This window comes from Hyperolius riggenbachi, chromosome 5 (assembly GCF_040937935.1).
Source record: "Hyperolius riggenbachi isolate aHypRig1 chromosome 5, aHypRig1.pri, whole genome shotgun sequence".
NCBI classification, from domain to species: domain Eukaryota; kingdom Metazoa; phylum Chordata; class Amphibia; order Anura; family Hyperoliidae; genus Hyperolius; species Hyperolius riggenbachi.
In genome coordinates this window covers 401609050-401634561 of record NC_090650.1, presented here as the reverse complement: position 1 = coordinate 401634561, position 25512 = coordinate 401609050, and the positions used below count along the sequence as shown (strand labels likewise).

The following is a 25512-nucleotide window of genomic DNA, read 5'->3' as shown; positions in this document are numbered from 1 at the left end:
CAGATTTGTTTATTTTTCAATGGGAATATACAAAGTATTGATACCAAAGATCCCAAAGCTGATAAACTTGATAATTGAGTGACTGTATGTCAAGGTTAGAAAAAGTGGCCGGTGCCAACAACTTCATTTTTTACATTGCAGGGTTCCCAAACGTTACACAATTGGCCACTGGGTGACTGGGATGAATATTCAGAAATGTGGGTGGAGCCTACAACAGCCAATCAAAATGTACCTATTAATTTTCAAGGGGAATATTCACATTGCTACCATTCTTACACTGTTAGTGGCAGAGGCCTCAAACCTGATACAGTCAGTCATTGGGTGACTGGGATCCAAATTCACTAAAGGGGTGGAGCCACAAACAGCCAATCAGATTTGTTAGATTGATTTCAGCCATTCTGTTATTGCCAGGGTTCTCAAACATGACACAGTTGGCCACTGGGTGACTGTGACTAATATTCAGAAAAGTGGGTGGAACCTACAGCAGCCAATCAAAATTCACCTTTTGATTTTCAAGGGGAATATTTACTTTGCTGCCATTCATGCACTCTTAATGGCAGAGGCCTAACATCTGCTACAGTCAGTCACTGGGAGACTGAAATTTAAATTCTGAAGGGAGCGGGCCAAAAACAGCCAATCAGTGAATCAGATTTGTTTCATTTCATGGGAAAATACAAATTATTGATGCCAAGGACCCCAAAACTCACAAACTTGGGCATTGAGTAGTGACTTTGTGTCCAGGTTACAAAAAGTGGGCGAAGCCAAAAACAAATTTCACTGGGAAAGTGTAAACTGCAGCCCTTCTTACACTGTTTATTTCAGGGTTCCCAATCTTTGCCCAGATGGTCACTGAGTGACTGAGATATTCAGGGAAGTGGGTGGAGCCTATAATAGCCAATCAAAATTCACCTGTTGATTTTCAAGTGGAATATTTAAATTGCTGCTATTTTTACACTGTTAATAGCAGATGCCTCAAACCTGCTACAGTTGGTCATTGGGTGACTGGGGTTCAAATGCTGGAGAGGGGTGGAGCCACAAACAGCCTATCTGATTTGTTTAATTTCTATGGGAATATACAAATTATTGATGCCAGTGACTCCAAAGCTCACAAACTTGGTCATTGAGTGTTTGTGTGTTAGGGTTAGAAAGTGGGTGCAGCCAACAACAATCAAATACATACCCGGGCAACGCCGGTTCATCAGTGGGTGGAGACAAATACAAATTTCACTGGGAAAATGTACACTGCAGCCATTCTGTTAATGGCAGGGTTTTTAAACTTTGCACAGTTGGTCACTGGGTGACTGGGATTAATATTCAGAAAAGTGGGTGGAGCCTACAAAAGTGAATCAAACTTCACCTGTTGCTTTTCAAGGGGAATATTTAATTGCTACCATTCTTGAACTGTCAATGGCACAGGCCTCAAACCTGGTACAGTTGGTTATTGGGTGACTGGGGTTCAAATTCAGAAAAGGGGGTGGAGCCACACACACTCAATCAGATTTGTTTCATTTCAATGCAGATTATTGATACCAAAGACCGCAAAGCTCACAAACTTGGTCAGTGAGTAATTGTGTGTTAGGGTTAGAAAAGTAGGTGGAGCCAACACCAGCCAAATACATACCCGGGCAACGCCGGGCAATCAGCTAGTAAATATATATATTTACATAGAAAGAGGGACAAAGTCCTGAAAGAGGGACAAATGAGGAGGAAAGAGGGACAGAGGGATAGAAAGAGGGACAAAGTCCTGAAAGAGGGACAAATGAGGAGGAAAGAGGGACAGAGGGACAGGGCTCCCAAAGAGGGACTGTCCCTCCGAAAAAGGGACAGTTGGGAGCTATGCATGACTACTTACTAGCCTAGCTGTATGGGAACTCAGAAAAAAAGGGAAATACCAAAAAGAAGGCTGTGGATATACTTCAATACTGAAAATGACAGCTGTGGATGCAACGACATCAGGTCAGGTCAGTGCAGAACTAATTAGCACTAGCCTTGCTATTTTCTTTATTCTTTAGTTAGGCTTTAACCACTTAACCACTTGAGGACCACAGTCTTTTCACCCCTTAAGGACCAGAGCCTTTTTTTCCATTCAGACCACTGCAGCTTTCACGGTTTATTGCTCGGTCATACAACCTACCACCTAAATGAATTTTACCTCCTTTTCTTGTCACTAATACAGCTTTCTTTTGGTGCTATTTGATTGCTGCTGCGAGTTTTAGTTTTTGTTATATTCATCAAAAAAGAGATGAATTTGTCAAAAAAATTACTTTTTTAACTTTCTGTGCTGACATTTTTCAAATAAAGTAAAATTTCCTATACATTTGAGCGCGAATGTTATTCTGCTACATGTCTTTGATAAAAAAAAAAACATTCAGTGTATATTTATTGGATTGGGTAAAAGTTATAGCGTTTACAAACTATGGTGCCAAAAGTGAATTTTCCCATTTGAAAGCATTTCTGACTTTTCTGACCACCTGTCATGTTTCTTGAGGGGCTAGAATTCCAGGATAGTATAAATACTCCCCAAATGACCCCATTTTGGAAAGAAGACATCCCAAAGTATTCAGTGAGAGGCATGGTGAGTTCATAGAAGATTTTATTTTTTGTCACAAGTTAGCGGAAAATGACACTTTGTGACAAAAAAAAAAAGTTTCCATTTCTTCTAACCTGCGACAAAAAAAAAAATGAAATCTGCCATGGACTCACTATGCTCCTCTCTGAATACCTTGAAGTGTCTAATTTCCAAAATGGCGTCATTTGTGGGGTGTGTTCACTGTCCTGGCATTTTGGGGGGTGCCTAATTGTAAGCACCCCTGTAAAGCCTAAAGGTACTCATTGGACTTTGGGGCCCTTAGCGCAGTTAGACTGCAAAAAAGTGCCACACATGTGGTATTGCCGTACTCAGGAGAAGTAGTATAATGTGTTTTGGGGTGTATTTTTACACATACCCATGCTGGGTGGGAGAAATATCTCCGTAAATGACCATTTTTTGATTATTTTTTTTACACACAATTGTCTATTTACAGAGATATTTCTGCCACTCAGCATGGGTATGTGTAAAAATACACCCCAAAACACATTATACTACTTCTCCTGAGTACGGCGATACCACATGTGTGGCACTTTTTTGCACCCTAACTGCGCTAAGGGGCCCAAAGTCCAATGAGTACCTTTAGGATTTCACAGGTCATTTTGCGACATTTGGTTTAAAGACTACTCCTCGCGGTTTAGGGTCCCTAAAATGCCAGGGCAGAATAGGAACCCCACAAATGACCCCATTTTAGAAAGAAGACACCCCAAGGTATTCTGTTAGGAGTATGGTGAGTTCATAGAAGATTTTTTTTTGTCACAAGTTAGCGTAAATTGATTTTAATTGTTTTTTTTCACAAAGTGTCATTTTCCGCTAACTTGTGACAAAAAATAAAATCTTCTATGAACTCATCATACACCTAACAGAATACCTTGGGGTGTCTTCTTTCTAAAATGGGGTCACTTGTGGGGTTCCTATACTGCCCTGGCATTTTAGTTGGCCCTAAACCATGAGGAGTAGTCTTGAGCCCAAATGTCTCAAAATGACCTGTGAAATCCTAAAGGTACTCATTGGACTTTGGGCCTCTTAGCGCACTTAGGGTGCAAAAAAGTGTCACACATGTGGTATCGCCGTACTCAGGAGAAATAGTATAATGTGTTTCGTGGTGTATTTTTACATATAACCATGCTGGGTGGGAGAAATATCTGACAGTGACAGGGAGTGGTTAATGGGTGATTAGGGGGGTGACTGGGTGCAAACAGTGGTCTGGGGGGTGGGCAGGGGGGGGGGGTCTGAGAGGTGCTGTGGGCGATCAGGGGGCAGGGGGGGGAAATCAGTGTGCTTGGGTGCAGACTAGGGTGGCTGCAGCCTGCCCTGGTGGTCCCTTAGACACTGGGACCACCAGGGCAGGAGGCAGCCTATATAATAGGCTTTGTATACATGACAAAGCCTATTATACGATCCGGGTGCTAGTAACCCGCCGCCACTTCCGAACGACCGGCGGGTTACAGCGCGAGGGGGCGGAGCCAGTCGCCGGCGGCTGATCGCGTCACGAATGACGCGATCGCCGCATAACCACTCCCGCAGCCACCCCTGCCAATGGGCGTATTGCGGTCGTTTAGGCCCAGTCTTTGCCACCGCTAATTGGCTGGGGGCGGTCCTCAAGTGGTTAAGGACCACAGGCTTACACCCCCCAGTGACCAGGCTATTTTTTTACAATTTAGTGCTCTGCATCTTTAACAGCTCGCTGCAGAGCCATACAACTTAGCACACAACTTAATTTTTCCTCCTTTTGTTGCCACCAACCGAACTTTCTGTTGGTGGCATCTAATCGCTGCTACAGGCTTTATTTTTTTAATTAATTTATTTGTTCTTTTATTTTAAATAAATATGACCTCCCTCTCCAGACGTCCAATCAGGCATCACCCTATGAGAGGGGATCATGTTCGGAGCCGCTCCAGGGGACAGCCAAGTGACAGGGCTGTCCCCAGTACAGCACTGCATTAGATAGTACAGCGCGCGCGATCCCTGCTAATCTCCTCCCCCAGGACTTGATTCCTCTCGGCGTTAGGCGGTCCTGGGGGAGCTACTCTGCATCCGCCAATCAGAATTAGGCGGTCCTAGAGTGGTTAAAGAGGGATTGTCAGACACAAAAAATGGAATTCCATTTACCCACTGCTCTGTGTTCATTATGCAGCCTGAAACCTCACCCAGCATTGCAAGCACTCCAATGAAATGTTTCTGCTGTAATAAAGCTCATCTGTCAGCCTGGCTCTATTTGGTACATTGCCGATGAGCAGGAAGTTTGTTGTCACCCTCCCACATTTCTGCTCCTCACTGGTTGGCTGAGGGCAGTTCAGTGTGAAAGGAGACTGAAATCTGATCTTACTGTGCTCACGTGTTTAAAAAGCAAGCTAACAAGGACAGTGCAGATTCTAGGAGGAAAAAAAGAGTAAGCTTCAGTCAGAGGGAAGCAAGATGGCAAATGGCAGGAACAGAGTTCTCATTATTTACTGAAATCAAAATGTGGACAGTACAATACATCTCTTATGTAAGTAGAACAAGTATTTATCTACTTATATATGTGTGTTTTTTTCCTGACATAGTATGACCCTGCTGCTTTAAACTGTAGAATGATTTTGTTGTGCATAGACATTGGGTGTTCACTTCATAAAAAAAAAGTTATTTTGATAACTTTCTTCTAAATTAGATTTGTTTTAAACAGGTCTCAAAATAACAGAAGTGCTAGAATATACATTCTTACCTTCTTAAAGGAAGATAATTGGAAAAGACCATATTGCGCTCCAGTTGTTGCCTTAGTTTCTGAATAATCATACAAGACTTGAGGGTTCTTCAGGGAATACCGGCCACAGTATGGTTCAGTCTCAGCAGTCAAGAAGCCCCAATATGAAGACTGTATAAAAAAGTAATCAGTCAGTGTAACTATTAGATCTTAAAGAGACTCTGTAACAAAATTTTCCACCTTATTTCTTCTATCCTATAAGTTCCTATACCTGTTCTAATGTGGTCTGGATTACTGCAGCCTTTTCTAGTTGCACTGTCTCTGTAATAGATCTAATCTTCTTTTCTTTGCCAAGCTTTAAGGACCCAGAGAGGAATGCACTGCCTCTGCTGTGATCGGGAGAAGTTATGCATGCCCTCTCCACGCCCCCTATGCTCTCCTGTGTGCTGTGTGTATGAGTCACAGGCAAGGTCTCTGCTCACAGCCAGCCTGTCTTCAAGGCTCATGGAGCTGTGAGATTTCAAACAGCTGTGAGTGCAGAAAAATCAGTTCAAAGCCCAGACAAGCAGCTAAGGCAACAAGTAGAAGTAACATTCCAGCAGTCAAGTCTTGCTTAAGAGGAGCTACTGCAAATGGGCACCTGCTCTGATGACGTATATCCTGTTTGGCGGCCATCTTCATTGTTTACAAAAACAGTGAATAAAACAGTGATTTTATCACCAAGAAAGCAGTGGGGAGCAGTGAAAATGTCACAGAGGGGGCTAGGAGAAGACAACAAACAGGCTGGTACATTTATTTATGCAAGATTTTCACAGTTCAGATTCTCTTTAAGCAGCAACAATGTCCAGTGACCTATATATTGAACTCCAACCACCAAGATATTACTGTTATGATTACTTCTGTAGCATGTACAGCTGGCTGCAATTTTACTGAAGACAAGCAGTTTTTGATTTCTTTGCTTGCATTTGCTCGCATAGTTTTGCACTGAGCGTTGATTCCATCTGCAGTCGCTCTGAAGTTAATGACAGATTAATATGCTTTTGTGAAAACAAACATTATCTGTTGCAATGGAGCTGCAATCCCTTTCTTGCAGGCTGCATATCATTGTCTGCCCTTTCCTGCTGTCAGCCTGTGATTGATTACCATTCACCTGTGTGGGAATCTGCATGTCTGCTCCCATTGGATGACCTCAGTATAAAGGACTGCTTCCTGCAGTGTTCCATGGGCTATCATAGTCTCAGATTCTGTCTGTTACTCTGTCCGGCCCCCACCTCGTTCCTAACCTGTGTGGACTGTGCTGACTCCTGCGAAGGGGTCAGCGAGTCCTCCTAGTTCTGCTCCTTGTTATCAGAAGTTGTTACTTTGCTTGTCTTGCGTCATATATCGGTCATCGCCAATATATACGCATACTAGCACGTTTGTTATTTTCTTTGTATTCGTGTTACGTTAATACATTAGTGTCGCTGATAGTGATGCTTGGATACCCCATTTCAAAATCCGGATCCGATTCGGATCCGGATACCCCGATATCCGATCCGGGTCGGATATCCGAGTTCAAAATTTTCCGATCCGAATGCAAATCCGGGCAAATTTGGATATCCGTATAGAAAAACGTGGCCTTTAAATTGCTTTAAAAATGTTTTTAGGGTATATGAGGCATGTAGCATCATTATTTTGTAAAGGAGAACACTAATTGATGATGTGGGGACTTAAAATCCTCCCCCCCCCCCCCCAAAAAAAATAGCTGTAAATTAACATCAGGTCTAGGTTCCAGACAGCAGTCTTGCAGCCCACATTGTGTCCAAAGTCCAACCGCACAACTGGGACATGACAGTTTTCACCCCAGACACCTCCAAAAAATTACGCAGCAATTGTGTTTTGGGTTAAATATAGGTGGTATCAGTGGCCTGTGGCACCCTGGCGGTGGGAGCTGCACAGGCAGCAGGAGCAGAGCAATGCAGCAGCAGCAGCAGGTGTAACGTGTGCCAGGAGCATGCTGGATGTGGCACGTGCCAAGTGCCAGTCAGACAGCATAGGAGAAGACACTAGTGCACACTAACTGTCACACTGGCACTGCTCACAGCACAGCAGTTCTGTAGAAAGCTAACACAGTAGTACTACTACTCTAACAACTACTAGCACTGACTGCAGTACTACAGTACTAACTAAACAATAGAAGAATCTAGCTTAAAGAAAACCTGAACTGAACATTAAAAGTCAAAATAAACATACACAAGTTATACTTACCTCCTGTGTAGTCTACTCCTCAATCTATTTTTCCTCTCCTGCATCCTGTTTGTCCACTGTGATCAATGGAATTCTCCATCCTCCATTTTGAAAATGGCTATTACCCCATAACAGCTTCCTGGTCAGCACACTGTTAAACTGTAATATCGCCCACTTAAGCCATAGGGAAACATGGACACATCAGTTCTCCTCTCAGCTGTAACTGACAGCAACCGATATATAACTGACAGCAACTGATATATTTCAGTTCTGACAAAATGTTGTCAGAACTGGAAGGGATTATTGTCAGAAGAAAATGGTGATATTCTGAGAGGAACTGATGGCAAGGTAACTATGTAATGTTCATTTGAAGTTACCTCATGTGTTTATTTTAAATAATTTTACTCAGTACAGGTTCTCTTTAACAATAGAACAGGTGTGACTAGATTACAGAGAGCAGATACAGGACAGGTATAGCAGTAAAACTGGGCCTGCTAACTACAAAATAGTACAATAATCTATCTAACACAGAAGTAGTACAGCAGTAGAGTAGGACAGGTGAGAGCACAGGTAACTAGAGACTAGAGCACAGAGCAGGGCAGGCTGCCTTGCCTAGGCACAGGGCCTAGCTGCTGGCTGCAGCTGCAGCAGCACCAGTGACAGTCTCCCTCCCTAGTCCCTAATCACACAAACTAAACTGCCTAAAATACAATCTATCTACAATACAAAGCAATACAGGTGAATATCAAGTGTTGGAGTGTAAAAACGCTAGGTGTATTGAACAATAAATGCACTTGCACAGACAAAAAACACTGGAGCAATCTCTCAGTACAGTCAGTCAGTAAGTCGCAAGCAGGACGAGTGAGGTAACATGACACCCGCTATTTATAGAGGGGGGCTTGGCCAGGCTCCCCCTCTGTGATTGGCTGCAGTTAGAGGGCTGGGAGCCCTCTGATTCGCTTGTGAAGACTCGAGGTGACGTCTGACGTGACGCTATCCGAGCGGATTACGCTATCTGAGCTCGGATAGCTAGGATATCTCCGGATAGCTGATTGCTATCCGAGTGCGCTTGGATAGCACAACCCGGATAGCTAATACTATTCGAGCTCGGTATTCGAGCTCGAATAGTGAAAAAAGAGCTAGATATCCGAGTATCTCGGATATCCGAGCTCGGATGAGCATCACTGGTCGCTGATATATACGTACTCAAACTGTTTATATCCTGTGTTCAGTCAGTTAGTTTCCAGCACGTTTTGGTAGGTTGCGCGTATCGTGATCACCCGTGCTTAGCTAGTTCAGTCCTGTTCCTAGTCCTGCTCCAGTTCTTAGTCAGTGTTCCTTGCTTATGTCATATATCGGTTTATCGCCGATATATACATATGTCAGTTAGTCGTTTGTAGTTCATTGATAGCTGTAATCGTAATACGCTAGGAAATCATACCTATTGTATATTTGTATTACGTCTGTCTTCTTTGACTCTATTTCCCGACTATTCTGTCCTGTCCTTGTGAGGCACGCCACCGCTGCATTCGCATTGGCTGCCTCATTTCAGTCTGTCTTGGCTTGGACGTTTGCTGTCACTTAAGCAGTGACTAGTTAAGCAAGCGTTCATTCTGTTACCTGTCCTGATCTTCTGAGTTCTGGTTTATGCGCTCAGCGCTACCTTGCGCTGAGCCACTACAGTGAAAGGATTGTTTGTGGCTGTTCGGATCTACGCCTGCTCTGTGCGCCACATCTCCTGTCGGAGTCAGTCCTCTCCTCCACTAAACTGGGGATATCCTGGTTCCTTGTGCTAGTGTGTGTACCTCCTTCACGTCAGAATCTGCATTGTGTGCTGACCGTGGAGGATATACCACCAAGCGTAACAATTACCGATTGTCTGTGGGTTGATAAAGCTAATACTGACAACGCTTTCCTGTTATGATGATTGTTGGTATAATTATCTAGATGACCAGAATAAGTGTGATCTTAAAAGGGATTTTCCCCTGCTGCTTCCATTCATACAGCAATAAATGTATGACTAATTATTACCACTAAATGATCTATACAATGTTTCTTTAGTCACAAATTATGTGGTACTTTTTGCTAAGAATTATTTTATTCTATATGCCTTTTAAAGGGAGTAAGAAGAAAAAAATGGAACAAATTAATAATTTCTCCATTTTCAGCCATTAGAACGTTAAAATAAAGCATGCAACTGTAGATTAAACCCATCATTTTTATTTTGTTATTTGTCCTAGTAATATTAACATTTAAATTATGTCCCTAGTACAATGTAAGGCGACAATATTTTATTTGAAAATGAAGGTATATTTTTTCCATTTTGTGTTTTTGTTTTTTCATTGTACTCTAACAATAATTACAATTTCCTTTATCACACAACTACTTCAGTTTTATGGACAAACTGTATTTACAGATATGTGGTACTTCAATGGGGGCGGGATTTGCTCCCAGCTTTGCCAACTGCCATCTAGTGTTTTACACCAGGTACATTGATGATATCTTGTTAATATGGGAAGGAGATACTACAACTTTTGGGGAATTCCTGATCTATTGCAATAACAACAACTTCGGTCTAATCTTCACCCATGTCATCTCCGATGAGAGCCTTGTATTTTTAGATCTAGAGCTGTTTGCTGACAGCGAAGGTCATATATGCTCCAAAACTCATTTTAAACCCACAGCAGGTAATTCATACCTGCATGCTTCCAGCTGCCATAACTGAAGGTGGATACAAAACATCCCCAGAAGCCAATTCTGTCAACTGAGACGCAATTGTACCTCAGATAGTGATTATTTAGAACAGGGCAAAGTACTGTCCAACAAATTCATTGAGAAGGATTATAAGCCTGAATACATAAAAAAGACATTGAATGAGTATAGAGTGGCGCCCAAGTCTAAAGAAAAAGGAAAACCCGAAACTAACGTAAAACCACATACCGACCTCCCTTTCATCACCACTTACACTGAAGCCTCCAATACCATTAGAAATATAGTGACTCAAAACTGGCCTATTTTGAAACAGGACCCACTTCTAAGAGATAATGGCCTCGATTTATCATTGTCTTTGAGGTAACTTTTTCCAGTTTGTTAAATTACCGAATTCGAAGTTTAGCGATTTCTAGTTGTATTCATCAAGGTTTTTCGGCATTCGATAACAATTCGGTAAACATTCGGTAACGTGTCGATATTTCCATTTTACAGCGGTAATTTAACACAAGGCCATAAGATTCCCGTGGAATTGTGGGTAAAAGGCAGTCCTTTGAGCACTACGTAGCAACATTCTGAATAGGGCTTTACACCTGGACCAGGATTCTGGAAGTGGTTGGGACAATCCCACAATTTGATAGGAGCCTTTTCTAAAAAATTATAACGCAGCTAGCAAAATTAGTTAACCCTGGCACTGCCTGTGTTCTCTTACAAGATGATTCAAGAGAAATGCAGATGTCGTGTTATAGCAAATAAATCAATTCTCTTACAAATTTATATGGTTGCAGACCTTATTCTTGCCCTTCTGCGCCTTTGAATCACTCTCAGCTGATACATAACCACTTCAAATGGCTCCATCTTCTCTGTCAGCAATGATCTGACAGGAATAACGACAGAGCAGTGAAGGAGATAACTAATCCTAAATGTAACGCTAAACCACACCCACTTTCATTTTCATGGATGGCACTTTCTTCCGTTTTAGCGAATCATTACCGAATCGTTAACGAATGTTCGCTAACAGCTGTAGATAACTTTGATGAATCCTGAAATGAAGTTAACAAATTCGGTATTTTACCAAACTGTTGTTAACAAATTTGCTAAGTGTTGATGAATCGAGGCCATTATCCCAGAACGCCCATCAGTCATTTTTAAGAGAGCCAAGTCCATCGAGAACAGCATAGCCCCAAGTAATGTCAAGAAGAAGATAGTAAGATCTGGCAGTATGTTCCCTTCTTTGAAGGGCACCTACAGGTGCAATGTAAAAAGATGTGGCTTTCATTAAACATAGAGCCATGGAGGTAATTGACAGAAATCACCAGGTCCATGAACTAAAGGACTTTATAAACTGTGCTAGTGATCACGTTGTGTACCCCTTGACTTGTGTGTGCCCAAAATTTAGACTGGGCATACATAAGAGGAACATACTTGATGGGGTGGAAAAACATATTGTTCCTCGCCATTTTAACCTCCTGGGCGATAATCCCGAGCTGAGCTCGGGGTATGTCATGCAGGAGATTTGAATAATTTTTTTTTGTTACACGCAGCTAGCACTTTGCTAGCTGCGTGTAACTTCGGATCACCGCCGCTCGCCGCTGATCCGCCGCTCGCCGCCATGCCGCGCAGCCCCCCCCCCCCCCTCCCCGACCCCTTGCGCAGCCTGGCCAATCAGTGCCAGGCAGCGCTGAGGGGTGGATCGGGACTCCCTCTTTGTTCCACTTGAGTTTTCCTGTGTGCCATCTGCCGTTTTGATTTGCAGATCCAGTGTTCTTAATGTCGTTTTATATTATTGATACAATTTATAATGTTCAGTATATGAATTACTGGTAAAAAGTTTTAATGTATATGAGTGCTAAAAAAATGCGGAGGATGACGCGCTGGTTAGCCACACAAAGTTTATTCCCAATACAATTCCGCACCATTTGTTTGTGACACGTAATCGGTAGTTCAATAAAGCTTATTGAAGCTTCCCTCTCCGTTACCACGGCGACAATGCAGGGCAACAATATAAGTGTACGCCTGTACGCGAGTGACGCCATCTGACGAAAACGCGTAATGACGTCACACGCCTGCTGAATACCAGCCACGCCCACCTCACAGCGAGACGGAGCCCAGACCATCGGAACTCGCGCTGCTGGCCACAGCGCGTCACCCTCCCCTGTTGAGGCAAGCGGTTGGCTTTCCGCTGACATGCGAATTGCACAAACTGTGTTTGTGAGTATAACTTTTAATAAACAACCTTTTATGATTAATGCGCTATGGCGCGCTCCATTTTTCTTTAATCTTTTTGCCAAGTTTCCCTATCACGGAGCGTCGCAGTGCACGACTTCATAAGAGGAAAACATCTCTGATTGGTTACCCGGGATCAGAAGCGCAAGATATCTTTCTTTGTGTTTGTGAGTATCAATAATTACAAGCCCTTGTTTGCAAAAATAACAATAATACACCCTCATGGAATACATATTTAAAAAGCGAAGTCCCTAAGGTAATCATTTACATATAGGCTATCATTCATAAAAGTGCTGTCGGTATAGAGAATCAGTGCGGGAAAACACCGCTGGCGGTGTTTTAGACTTCTGGCTGCTGATTCATAAAAATGTATCCAGTTGCGGTAGCAGTGCGGAGATTCCCTGAACTAGGCTGGCGGTATGCAGGCGGTAGGCTTGCGGAGACACGGAAGCTGCTGAGTTGATACATTTCTCCGTGTTCCGCTCTGCTGCAGCTGCCTGGGAGGTCTGTGTGTCTCCATTCACTTGCATTGTTATCGCCACATCAGAGGGAGAGGTACTTCCTGACCTCACACCGCTTGCGGTGATCTTTATGAATTAACATTTTGCTACATTTTTTACAATAATCAGCGCACAAGGCGGTGATTTATTGCTGTGCTCGGTAAGGTCAGCTTTTCATGCGGAAGGAGCCTTTATGAATGCCGGATTTGCTAGGTGTTCGGTAAAGTCAGCTGATTTAAGCATTTCCGCACGCGGAAATGCTTTATGAATGATAGCCATTGTGTGTTAAATTCTGTCACTTTGACTTTTTTTCTTAACAAGTGTGTTTTGTGGTGGGCAACAGAGGAGACAGAAGGTGTTAATGGGCTCATTATATGTATAGGAAATTTATTTTGTTATATTTTTTATTGCAAAATTTTGTTTTTGGCTGCTAGATGTGTCCAAATACCTCTTGTCTGGTTGGAATACTGAATCCCTGCATTTCAGCAAGCAGGAAATGACAGTTCACTTTATTTACAATGAAAATATCACTGTTGCTCGTTGCAACAGTGATCATTCATACATGAGACACTTAGATTAGCTTTGGGAACATATGTTCTCATTCACCAATCTTTGCACTACCACATGACACTGCCCATAAACAGGAAGGGACGAGTATCTATGCCCCTGGGTGGTCAGGTGTCGTTTTCAGGGATGTAGATACTTGTCCCATGGGATAAGAACAGGTTAATATGATATAATAGACTACATGTAGTACATGCCAACAATCCCTGTTTCCCCCTCCTTTGTATATCTGGTGATCCAATTTCTATAATAAAGAAATGTAATTGCAGGGTGGAATATAAGAATAAATAAATATCTATCTATCTATCTATCTATCTATCTATTTCGGATGTGTGTTTGTGCCACGATCACTCGAAAACACCTTGACCAATTTCAATGAAACTTGATATACAGATCCCTTGCTACATGAGATGATATTTTCTGGGGGTCTCACGTCCCCGCTGCACACCTGGGCGGAACCACAATCAGCCAATCAGATTTCACCCATTCACATCAATGGAACAAATGTAAAAGGCTTACATGTGCACAGCAATAAAGCAAGAGTCCCCAAACTTGGCACGGTTGGACACTTGGTGAGTGAGGTCAAAATTTCAGGGAAAGTAGGCGGAGCATAAAACAGCCAATTACATTTGAGCAATTCATTTACAGTGGGAAAATGTAAACTGCAGCCATTCTTAGGGCCTGTTCAGACTATGCACGTTCCTAGACGTTTTCAGGGAACGTGTCTGGGTACCAAAAACGCATATAAACGGCTCCTAATGCTTTTGAATGGGCTAGTTCACATGTATGCGTATGAGACGCATACGTTTCTCATCCGCATTGCTGCACGCAGTTCTGTGCGTCACGCATAGAAACGAACGCAATGAAAGTCTATGGACGCGTATCAAAAAAGGCGTACTGTTGCGTTTTTAGCGTCCGTTTTCCTCTGCGGTTCCCATAATTCTTTTTTTTCCCCTGGGTCACGTGTGTGTGCAAAACGCAATAGAATACGCATTAGAACGCAAGAAAAACGCATGCGTTTTTCAACTTGCGTTTCTTTGATTTTAAACGCATTCTTCATACGCAGATAGTCTGAACAGGCCCTTAAATTGTTAATCACAGGGTTTTCAAACTTGGCACACTTGGGCACTGAGCGACTGGGATTAATATTCAGGAAAGTGGGTGGAGCCTAGAGCAGCTAATCAGCATTCACCTATTGATTTTCAAGGGGAATACTTAAACTGCTGCCATTCTTACACTGTTAATGGCAGAGGCCCGAAACTTGGTACAGTCTATTATTGGCTGACTGTTGCTCAAATTCACTAAAGGAAGTGGAGCCACACACAGCCAATCAGATTTCTTAGCTGGATAAACTGCTTCCATTCACACACTCTGATTGGCCGGGGATCGCCGCAGTCTGATAGGCTGAAGCCTATTAGAGGCGGTGCAGGATGGATCTCTGTCCTGCGCCGCCCAGGGGGAAGAGGGGAGGGAGGGAAGGACAAGGAGGCCGAAAATCACTGCGGAGGGGGACTTTGAGGAGCCCCTTCAGCAAGTCGAAAATAGCCGGCGGCGACAAGACCCCCCCAGCAGGATATCCACCTAGTGGGGAAAAAAGGGGGGAAGTCTGGTTGCATTGGCTCTATCCTGATCTGTGCTGTGGACTGGAGAGCCCAAGCAGCACAGATCAGGTAAAAATGGCCTGGTCCTTAAGTGGTTAATGGCACTGAAAGAATATCCGACATATGGATCCTGGGCACAACCATCCCCGACAATCTGAGTTGGAAGGCTAACATCGCCTCAATTCAAAAGAAAGCTCAACAACAGCTATTCTGCCTTTGTCAACGAAAGAAGTTCAAATCAAATCTGTCGTCTGCTCATCCATCTTAGTCAGGTTTGCTGGCTCCTTCGCTAGTGACAAGTAGTGTTGGGCGAACAGTGTTCGCCACTGTTCGGGTTCTGCAGAACATCACCCTGTTCGGGTGATGTTCGAGTTCGGCCGAACACCTAACGGTGCTCGGCCAAACCGTTCGGCCATATGGCCGAACTAAGAGCGCATGGCCGAACGTTCCCCGAACGTTCGGCTAGCGCTGTGATTGGCCGAACGGGTCACGTGGTTCGGACCCGAACGCGCTCTGATTGGCCGAACTGTCACGTGGTTCGGGTAAATAAATACCCGAACCACGTCATATCTCCGCCATTTGTCTGTGGGTTTAGCTTTGGGTAGGCAGGCAGGGTAGTTCGCGCTCCAGCCACGCTAGCCAGGGTCCCCCCCAGTCATTGTGTGTCACTGCTGGGAACAGTAGTACACCGCTCGTTCAGCCACACTATATAGCATTCTGTGTACTGTTCTGTGTCTGCTGGGAACAGTGGTACACCGCTCGTTCAGCCACACTATATAGCATTCTGTGTACTGTTCTGTGTCTGCTGGGAACAGTAGTACACCGCTCATTCAGCCACACTATATAGCATTCTGTGTACTGTTCTGTGTCTGCTGGGAACAGTAGTACACCGCTCGTTCAGCCACACTATATAGCATTCTGTGTACTGTTCTGTGTCTGCTGGGAACAGTGGTACACCGCTCGTTCAGCCACACTATATAGCATTCTGTGTACTGTTCTGTGTCTGCTGGGAACAGTGGTACACCGCTCGTTCAGCCACACTATATAGCATTCTGTGTACTGTTCTGTGTCTGCTGGGAACAGTAGTACACCGCTCGTTCAGCCACACTATATAGCATTCTGTGTACTGTTCTGTGTCTGCTGGGAACAGTAGTACACCGCTCGTTCAGCCACACTATATAGCATTCTGTGTACTGTTCTGTGTCTGCTGGGAACAGTAGTACACCGCTCGTTCAGCCACACTATATAGCATTCTGTGTACTGTTCTGTGTCTGCTGGGAACAGTAGTACACCGCTCGTTCAGCCACACTATATAGCATTCTGTGTACTGTTCTGTGTCTGCTGGGAACAGTAGTACACCGCTCGTTCAGCCACACTATATAGCATTCTGTGTACTGTTCTGTGTCTGCTGGGAACAGTAGTACACCGCTCGTTCAGCCACACTATATAGCATTCTGTGTACTGTTCTGTGTCTGCTGGGAATAGTGGTACACCGCTCGTTCAGCCACACTATATAGCATTCTGTGTACTGTTCTGTGTCTGCTGGGAATAGTGGTACACCGCTCGTTCAGCCACACTATATAGCATTCTGTGTACTGTTCTGTGTCTGCTGGGAACAGTGGTACACCGCTCGTTCAGCCACACTATATAGCATTCTGTGTACTGTTCTGTGTCTGCTGGGAACAGTAGTACACCGCTCGTTCAGCCACACTATATAGCATTCTGTGTACTGTTCTGTGTCTGCTGGGAACAGTAGTACACCGCTCGTTCAGCCACACTATATAGCATTCTGTGTACTGTTCTGTGTCTGCTGGGAATAGTGGTACACCGCTCGTTCAGCCACACTATATAGCATTCTGTGTACTGTTCTGTGTCTGCTGGGAATAGTGGTACACCGCTCGTTCGCCACTGTATAGCATTGTGCTCTGTGTCGCTGCTGGGAATAGTGGTACACCGCTCACCCGTCACTGTATAGCATTGTGCTCTGTGTCGCTGCTGGGAATAGTGGTACACCGCTCACCCGTCACTGTATAGCATTGTGCTCTGTGTCGCTGCTGGGAATAGTGGTACACCGCTCACCCGTCACTGTATAGCATTGTGCTCTGTGTCGCTGCTGGGAATAGTGGTACTGTATAGCATTTCTGTACTGCCACTGTACTGCTGCCAGTCAGCGTGTACTGTAAGGATAAGTGAAATGAGGAAGAAATCCGGTGAAAGAGGGAGGGGCAAGGGAAGAGGTGTTTCCCCTGACGGTTCACGTACAGGCCACAGGGGAGCACCCAAGAAAACCCACTCAATACCGCCCATGTTGTCCAGGACAACAACCCTCACAAATCCAAAAGAACAGGACCAGATAATTACTTGGATGACCTCTCAAGCGTCCAGCAGTGGGTTAAGCAGCACCAGCACATCACGCACGAGGTCCGAGTCCTCAGCCAGTTACAAGGAGCCAGTGGGCACAAAGCTGACACAACCGGCAGCGACACCACGCACACAACTGCCAGATAACCAGTCCGATGAATTACCTCAGGACACAATGGGGTATTCGCAGGAGCTATTCCCAGCCCAACAAACTTCCACCTTTCAAAGGTCAATGGAGGAACAGCCAGAAATGTTGTGCCTGGATTCACAACCGTTAACTGTGGGAAATGCACCGCGCACTGAAATACAAGGCGAGTCCGAAGAGGACTCGGAAACCCAAATCCCAGAGCAATTTGGGCAGGAGGGGTTGCAATTGCAGGAGGTCGGCCGACAAGATCTGGAAGACGACGTTGGAGTGTGCTGCGCAGAGGTTGTTGTGGGGAGCTCTACTCCACGGCGGTGGCCCACAATGACATATGACGAGTTTGAGGAGATGGAAGAGGAGGGTATGGACAATGTGGACAGAGACCCAGATTTTGTTTGTGAACAAGAACATCGCCGTCGTAGCAGCAGCACAGATGAGTCTGTTGAAGAACACACTGCTGCACGAGTTCGCCTTGTGCCACAAGGTAGGCGGCGCGCAATTTCAGGCACCACAAGCGTGGAAGTTCAAGTGAGAGGCAAAAGAGGAGCAAACAGAAATCGCCAGCAAGGAGGCAGGTGCTCCAAAGTCTGGGCTTTCTTTGAAGACTGCACTGAGGATGTTACCATGGCGATTTGCAAGGTGTGCAAGACCCGCCTGAGCAGGGGGAAAAATATTAACAACCTCTCCACCACCAGCATGAGCCGTCACATGCTATCCAAACATCCCACTCTTTGGGCAAACGCGTCAGGACAGGGTACCAGAAACAACACTGCCTCCCTTGGGTTCACCAGACCCGCCTCAGCAGCAGCAGTAGCCCAGCCATTGCGTGGTTCACAACATTCACAAACATCAGACGACGCTGACACTGTCACTTTCCGGAGTAGTGCTCTTGAGGTCTCCCAGTGTTCATCAAACACAACAACCAACAGCCCTTCCGTGTGCAGCGCTACGGTTCAGTTGTCTGTGTCGGAGATGTTTGAGCGCAAGAGGAAATTGCCAGCAAATGACCCCCGGGCCGTGGCAGTAACAGCCAGCATAGCCAAGCTTCTGGCCTGCGAAATGCTGCCATATCGATTGGTGGAGACAAACAGCTTCAAGGGCATGATGTCAGTGGCCATCCCACGTTACGTGGTTCCCAGCCGCTACCACTTTGCACGCTCTGCAGTGCCTGAGTTGCATGAGCACGTGGTCAGCAAAATAACCCGAAGCTTGAAGAATGCCGTTGCCTGCAAGGTTCACCTCACCACTGACACCTGGACGAGTGCGTTCGGCCAGGGTCGATACATCTCCCTTACCGCGCACTGGGTGAACCTTGTGGAGCCTGGCAGCGATTCCTCACCTGCTACGGCACGGGTGTTGCCCACGCCACAAACAGCTGCACCGCCGTCCCTCCCACTGGATAACAGCAGCACCTACCTCTCTGACTCCTTCTCCTCCAACGCATCTCAAAGCTGTACCTCATCCGGAAACGCTAACCCAGCAGCAGTAGGATCGTGGAAGCAGTGCAGCACAGCTGTTGGCATGCGTCAGCAAGCGTTGCTGAAGCTAATCTGCCTTGGGGATAAGCAGCACACAGGGGAGGAAATTTGGAGGGGAATAAAGGAACAGACGGATTTGTGGCTGGCACCGCTGGACCTGAAACCGGGCATGGTTGTGTGTGATAATGGGAGTAATCTCATTCGCGCTTTAAGGTTGGCTAAGCTGACACACATCCCTTGCCTGGCGCACGTGATGAACCTAGTAGTTCAGCGGTTCCTGAGGACATACCCAGGTGTGCCCGATCTGCTGTTGAAGGTGCGTCGAGTGTCCAAACATTGTAGAAATTCCAGTACTGCTTCGGGGGCACTCGCCAAGATGCAGGAGCGCTTCAATCTCCCCCACCATCGCTTGCTGTGTGATGTCCCTACGCGCTGGAATTCTACGCTGCACATGCTAGCCCGCTTTTGCGAGCAGAAGAGTGCAGTGGTCCAGTACATGACGGCGCAGTACCGAGGCGCATCCGGCCAGCTGCCAAGCTTCTGTGGATCCGATTGGGCCAACATGTTGGACCTCTGCCAAGTCCTCCAAAATTTTGAGCAATCCACGTTGCTTGTGAGCAGTGACAACTCTTCAGTCAGCATTACCATACCACTGCTGTGTTTACTGAAGAGGTCGATGTTAAAAATCAAGGAAACAGCTGTCATGATGCAACTGGGGGAATCTGAAGGAGAAAACGATCAGCGTGATGGTACCAACATCAGGCCATCCGCCTCAGGGAACGCTGGCCCCAGCAGCTATGACGAAGAAGAGGAGGAGGAACAGCTGGAGTTGGAGCAGGAATTTCATGCCACCACTGACGAGGGCCAGAGCGGTGCACGTTGGACTTCCCCAATTCAACGCGAATGGTCAGCAGAAGCAGACCAGGAGGAAGGTGACGACTATGATGCATCACAACAACTATCACAACGCTCACAAGAGGATGATGAGGATTCTGGTAGGACTCTGGCACACATGGCTCAATTCATGCTAGACTGCATTGAACGTGACCCACGCATTGTGCGCATTCTGGACAACACCAATTACTGGGTTTATACCCTTCTGGATCCACGGTACAAACACAATGTTCCAAAACTGCTTGAAGAAAGAGTCAGACAGGTCAAAATGGAAGAATACCAGCAGGCCCTTGTGGAGACTTTAGAGAGGAGATTGACATCCTCCCCCTCCTCTAGCCAGTTGTACGCAGACAGACTGACTTCCGCAAACCCAGGACGACCAGGAGGGCAGCAAACAACGCAAGCCGCAGCTAGTACCCAAAAGGGAATGGTATCGGCAGTGTCCTTGGAGTGGGAAAATTTTCTGACACCCATGCAGCCGCAGCCCACTGAACAGCAAGCGTGCAGATCCACCTCCAACACCGATCGCCTGGAGAAGATGGTCAAGGACTACATGTCAGATGGCGTAGCTGTGTCGAACCATCCATCTGCACCCTTCAACTATTGGGTATCGAAGCTAGACACCTGGCACGAACTGGCAATGTACGCAATAGAGGTGCTGGCTTGCCCGGCAGCCAGCGTTATGTCGGAACGCTGTTTCAGTGCTGCCGGAGGCATCGTCACAGATCGGCGTATCCGCCTCTCTACAGAAAATGCAGACCGTCTGACTCAAATTAAAATGAATCAATCCTGGATTGGAAATGACTACGCAACACTCCAGGACCCCAACCAAGTAACATGACCAATGAACATCTGGGATGGTGTTGCGTTTCCGGGCCCTGTTTATTGAACCTCTCATCTGTATTACATTTATGACTGCATGGCGGCAAAAAGCATTGCTGCTATATCCGCACGCTTTTTGTCCACATGCAAGGCCTGGGTTGTTGTGTCTCACAAAGCGTGGCCTTCTCCTCCTGCGCCTGCTCCTGTTCCATCACGTCTGCTGCTGCTGGGTTAGCGTTGCCGCGTGGTCCCTGTTTATTGAACCACTTATCTTTATTACATTTATGACTGCATGGCGGTACAAAGCATGCTATCCGCACGCTTCTTGCCCTCATGCAAGGCCTGGGTTGTTGTGTCTCACAAAGCGTGGCCTTCTCCTCCTGCGCCTGCTCCTGTTCCATCACGTCTGCTGCTGCTGGGTTAGCGTTGCCGCGTGGTCCCTGTTTATTGAACCACTTATCTTTATTACATTTATGACTGCATGGCGGTACAAAGCATGCTATCCGCACGCTTCTTGCCCTCATGCAAGGCCGGGGTTGTTGTGTCTCACAAAGCGTGGCCTTCTTCTCCTCCTGCGCCACCCTCCTCCTGTTCCATCACGTGTGCTGCTGCTGGGTTAGCGTTACCGGTCCCTTTTCCTGGAACCTCTTATATGTATTACATTTATGACTGCATGCCGACAAAAAACATGTTACCTGTGCAAAGAAAACAGACATTTCCCGCATTTAAAAGACAGTTTTCCCTTTGAAACTTTAAAATCGATTTTCTCAAAAACTATAAGCTCTTTTTGCTAATTTTTTTTTCCTCTTGTACCCACTCCCAAGGTGCACATACCCTGTAAATTTGGGGTATGTAGCATGTAAGGAGGCTTTACAAACCACAAAAGTTCGGGTCCCCATTGACTTCCATTATGTTCGGAGTTCGGGTCGAACACCCGAACATCGCGGCCATGTTCGGCCTGTTCGGCCCGAACCCGAACATCTAGATGTTCGCCCAACACTAGTGACAAGTAAAACTCCAGATGGTCATCAGACCAGCAGAGAGGATCATTAGGAAACCCTTTCCACCACTTAACTTCATACACAACTCCACAGTGGGATCAAGAGCATTGAAGATAGCTAACGATCCCTTCCACCCAGTAAACCAGCTCCTCAGCTGGCTCCCATCAGGTTGGAGGTTCCAGATCATCTCCTCCAGTGAGGCACAGCCACACAGAAACACATTCTTCCCCTCTACTCTTTAACTCACTTAATGCCTTCCACCCCACAGTCATCCCCCCTCCTGTTCTCACTTAGGCTGTACCACTGTCCTACCATTGTCCTAATATTGCCGCACCATTTTTGGTTGGTGTAATGCTTCAATTGATTTTTGATTTTGATGTACTGCTCATCGACTACTTCGTTGTTAGGCCTGGAACCCACTAGCAGCTTTTTTCTAAGCACTTGTAACGTAGAAGATCTTGCTAATATAATGCTATGGGAGATTTTGGTAAAATCACATTCAAGTGGGATCACACACTTAGCATTACATTAGCAAGAGCTGTTCAAATCACTTAGAAAACAGTGCTAGTGGGTTCCAGGCCTTATTAAGTATTGTCTGCTTCCTACTTCAAGCGTTTCCTGTATGTGCCAAAACCAAGTACGATCCTGTTGAACTTGGTGAATAAAATAGATTCTGACAAGCTTGTGACTCTTGCCTCTGCAGGTCACGTGACATTGTTGGTACTAATTGGCACAGCAGTTTCTCCATTCATGGTGTCAGTTTCATTAAAATATCTAATTGCTAAGAGGTTAGGAGCTACACTTTGCTCTTTGGTCATATGAGATCACGTTTGAAGTTGCTGGGAGGTTTTGGTGTAGTGATTGTAGAATAATGCAACATCCACAGCAAGGCTTTTTCTTAATTTAAAATAACCAGGAGAAAGGAAAATTTTATTGGCTGTTACTTCATAACAATAACAACCTTTTTATAGTTATGTGGTTTAACAACAGAGGTGCCAAGTAGAGTAAAATTAGTTACAATTGTTAAAAAGGGGGAAGTGGGTGGACTCACCTCCCTTTTGAAAAAATGGCCAGACAACGGGCAGGTTACTTCAAATTTAAAGTAACATTTATTATGAGCTCCAAAAGTGCAACGCAAACCTTTTTATAGCACTTTTCTCTCATAGGACTCAAAGCGCTTAGGCTCTCTCAGATTCAGTCATTGGTAGAAGGATGAAGTATTAACAAAATAACATAATTCTGCAAATGCCAAACTGAACAGGTGGGTTTTCAGTCTGGATTTAATCATGCCCAGGGATGGAGCTGTCCTGATCTACCGATGGATTGATGTGGCTCTGTAAAATGTACTGTATAAGCTGTAGGATTGCTATACAATGGATATGAATCTGGATTTTGGGGTAAAACGAGATAATGCATATTCAGGACTGATGCATCATGGGAAACTACAGATGTCCACTTAAAGCTGAATTATCGCAAATACCCTCTGTTTTAAGAAGATTACACTAAGCATTGTTTTTTCAGTAGAAGGGCTTTCCGGTCTCTTTTAGTCCCCTAGACCTTCTTAGTGGTTCTGGGCCATCATGAGCTACCTGGGTATTCTGTTTTAACATGAAAAAGCAAACAAATGTGAAAGTCCAAGTAACAGAGACTACGTTTAGAATAATTCCCCAATAAAATGTAGATTTTCTTACCGAAAGTGTGAAATCGGTTTCATAGTTCCTGAAGTATTTCACCGATGGGCCCTCTTTTTGTTTGGCAATGACATCTAGACACTGGCCAGAAACCATGTCCCACACGGCCGCTTGCACCTGGAGAAATAGTGTTTTAACAAATCATGACAAGACAGCTACTGAATAAAATAATAAAATATGTCCTTTATGCAGGTCTACTACGGATGACTAAGCACATTTTCCACGTTCTGTTTTGAATTTAAAGATTAGAGGTTAAGGCCAACCAATCCGAAGTTTAATGAAAATCTCACGAACCAACCAAGCAATGATTATGCTCATCCCTAAGCAGGACATGATGAATTTTGAAAACAAATAAGCTACTGTAACGATTGGGTGCTGTTACTCAGACGTCTGATTATTGGGTGATCTGCAGTATCACCAATAATGCAGACACTATACCTGATTATGTGGTGATCTGCAGAATCACCAATAATGCAAGTATAGCTCACAATGTACTGTGTGATAGTGATTGGTGCAACAGTAAACAATTAGAAGATAGAGCCTCCCAGAGGAGCTGGGAGGCCTAGCAACACTGTACTTTAATAGTTTGACTGAACCTTACCAGAGGTGCTAGTAAGGTACTATCCGTACAGGTAATGGCTATATAAAGCAAGACCTTACCAGATGACCTGGTAAGGTACTGACAGAATACGTGCCTGTATACTTTAACCGGACCTTACCAGTGGAGCTGGTAAGGGACTACAGTGAACGTAGCTATGAAGTAGGTACAAGGCAAGATCCTGTAAGTAAGTACAGAGTGCTCACTAGAGGAGCTGGTGGGCACTAACTGAGAACAATGCTAGTCCTCACCAGAGGAGCTGGTGGGTACTAGCTACAACAGAACTGAATAGGTAGACAAGACCTTACCAGAGGAGCTGGCAAGGTACTATCGGAGATTAGTGACTGGATAGTTTGACAAGACCTTGCCAGAGGAGCTGGCAAGGTACAATCAGACACAGTAACTGTATAGTTTGGCAAGACCTTACCAGAGGAGCTGGCAAGGTAATATCAGACACAGTAACTGTATAGTTTGGCAAGACCTTACCAGAGGAGCTGGCAAGGTGCTATCAGTAACAAGTGTCACCTCACCAGTGGAGCTGGTGGGTAATACTACAAATACCTCACCAGTGGCAAAGGACCACTGGTAAGAGGAGAGGTCAGACAGGCAAGGTTCGGCAACAGAGAGACAGTATTAGTACAGAAACGACAGGCTGGAGAATAGTAGGCAATCAGGCAGAGGTTCAGCAACAAGGGTCAGAAATGCAGAAGTACAGAATCAGTAAGCAAATGCGAGGTCAGAGAATAGCCAGAATCATACACAGGTAATCAAATAATAGCAATGTACAATAGCCCTAGTCTTGTGTGAAATCCCTGGCTTCCTCCCAGATCAAAGCACACCGGATACTAGCCTAAGGTCTGAGCGCTAACACGAAGTATTCACGACAGCAGACAGCTAGCTAATGGAGAACGTAGGCTTAAGAAGCAGAGGAAGGCTCTCAGCCGCGCCCAGCTCGGAAACAGCCAATCCGAGCGGCGAGAGTCACCTCTGGCGTCAGCCGACCGGCCCAGCATAAAGGTCCTGTCTCCGCGTGCGCGCGCATGCGAGCGAGACAGCGACCCTATGAGCTGATGACAATACCGTTCCCGGCGTGCTAGACGCCAACGGAACGGATGAGGTCTGGGAAGAGTGAACAAAGGCGGCTGAGGGTACACCCTGCATGTCCCCAGCCACCATTCCTACAGATGTTACACTAACTTCAACTGAATATCTTTCTGTGTGCAGATAGTCCACGGTGAACTAATATTGATGGGGACTGCATTTTTTTTTTTTATCTTAATCTGAATCCCATTTTGAAGGGACGTTGCTAAGATCCTACAATAACCGGGGCAATTCTGGACACTCCAGCTGGAAAATGGGTGCGTCCATGTACCAGAATGTGGGTGTGGTCATGGGTGGAGCCAAATTTGCATGAACTTAAAAGCAG

At 45.4% G+C, this 25512-nt stretch overlaps 1 protein-coding gene across 1 annotated transcript in view; it reads right to left on the bottom strand.

Annotated features, from left to right (window-relative positions):
• LOC137519140 (fibrocystin-L-like) overlaps positions 1 to 25512 on the bottom strand; it is a 328027-nt gene that overhangs the window by 267559 nt on the left and 34956 nt on the right. The window contains exons 11-12 of the mRNA XM_068237923.1: positions 23489 to 23605; positions 5292 to 5441 (exon numbers count right to left, since the gene is read on the bottom strand). Of these exons, the coding sequence (XP_068094024.1) occupies positions 5292 to 5441; positions 23489 to 23605 (267 nt within the window). The remainder of the gene's footprint in view (positions 1 to 5291; positions 5442 to 23488; positions 23606 to 25512) is intronic.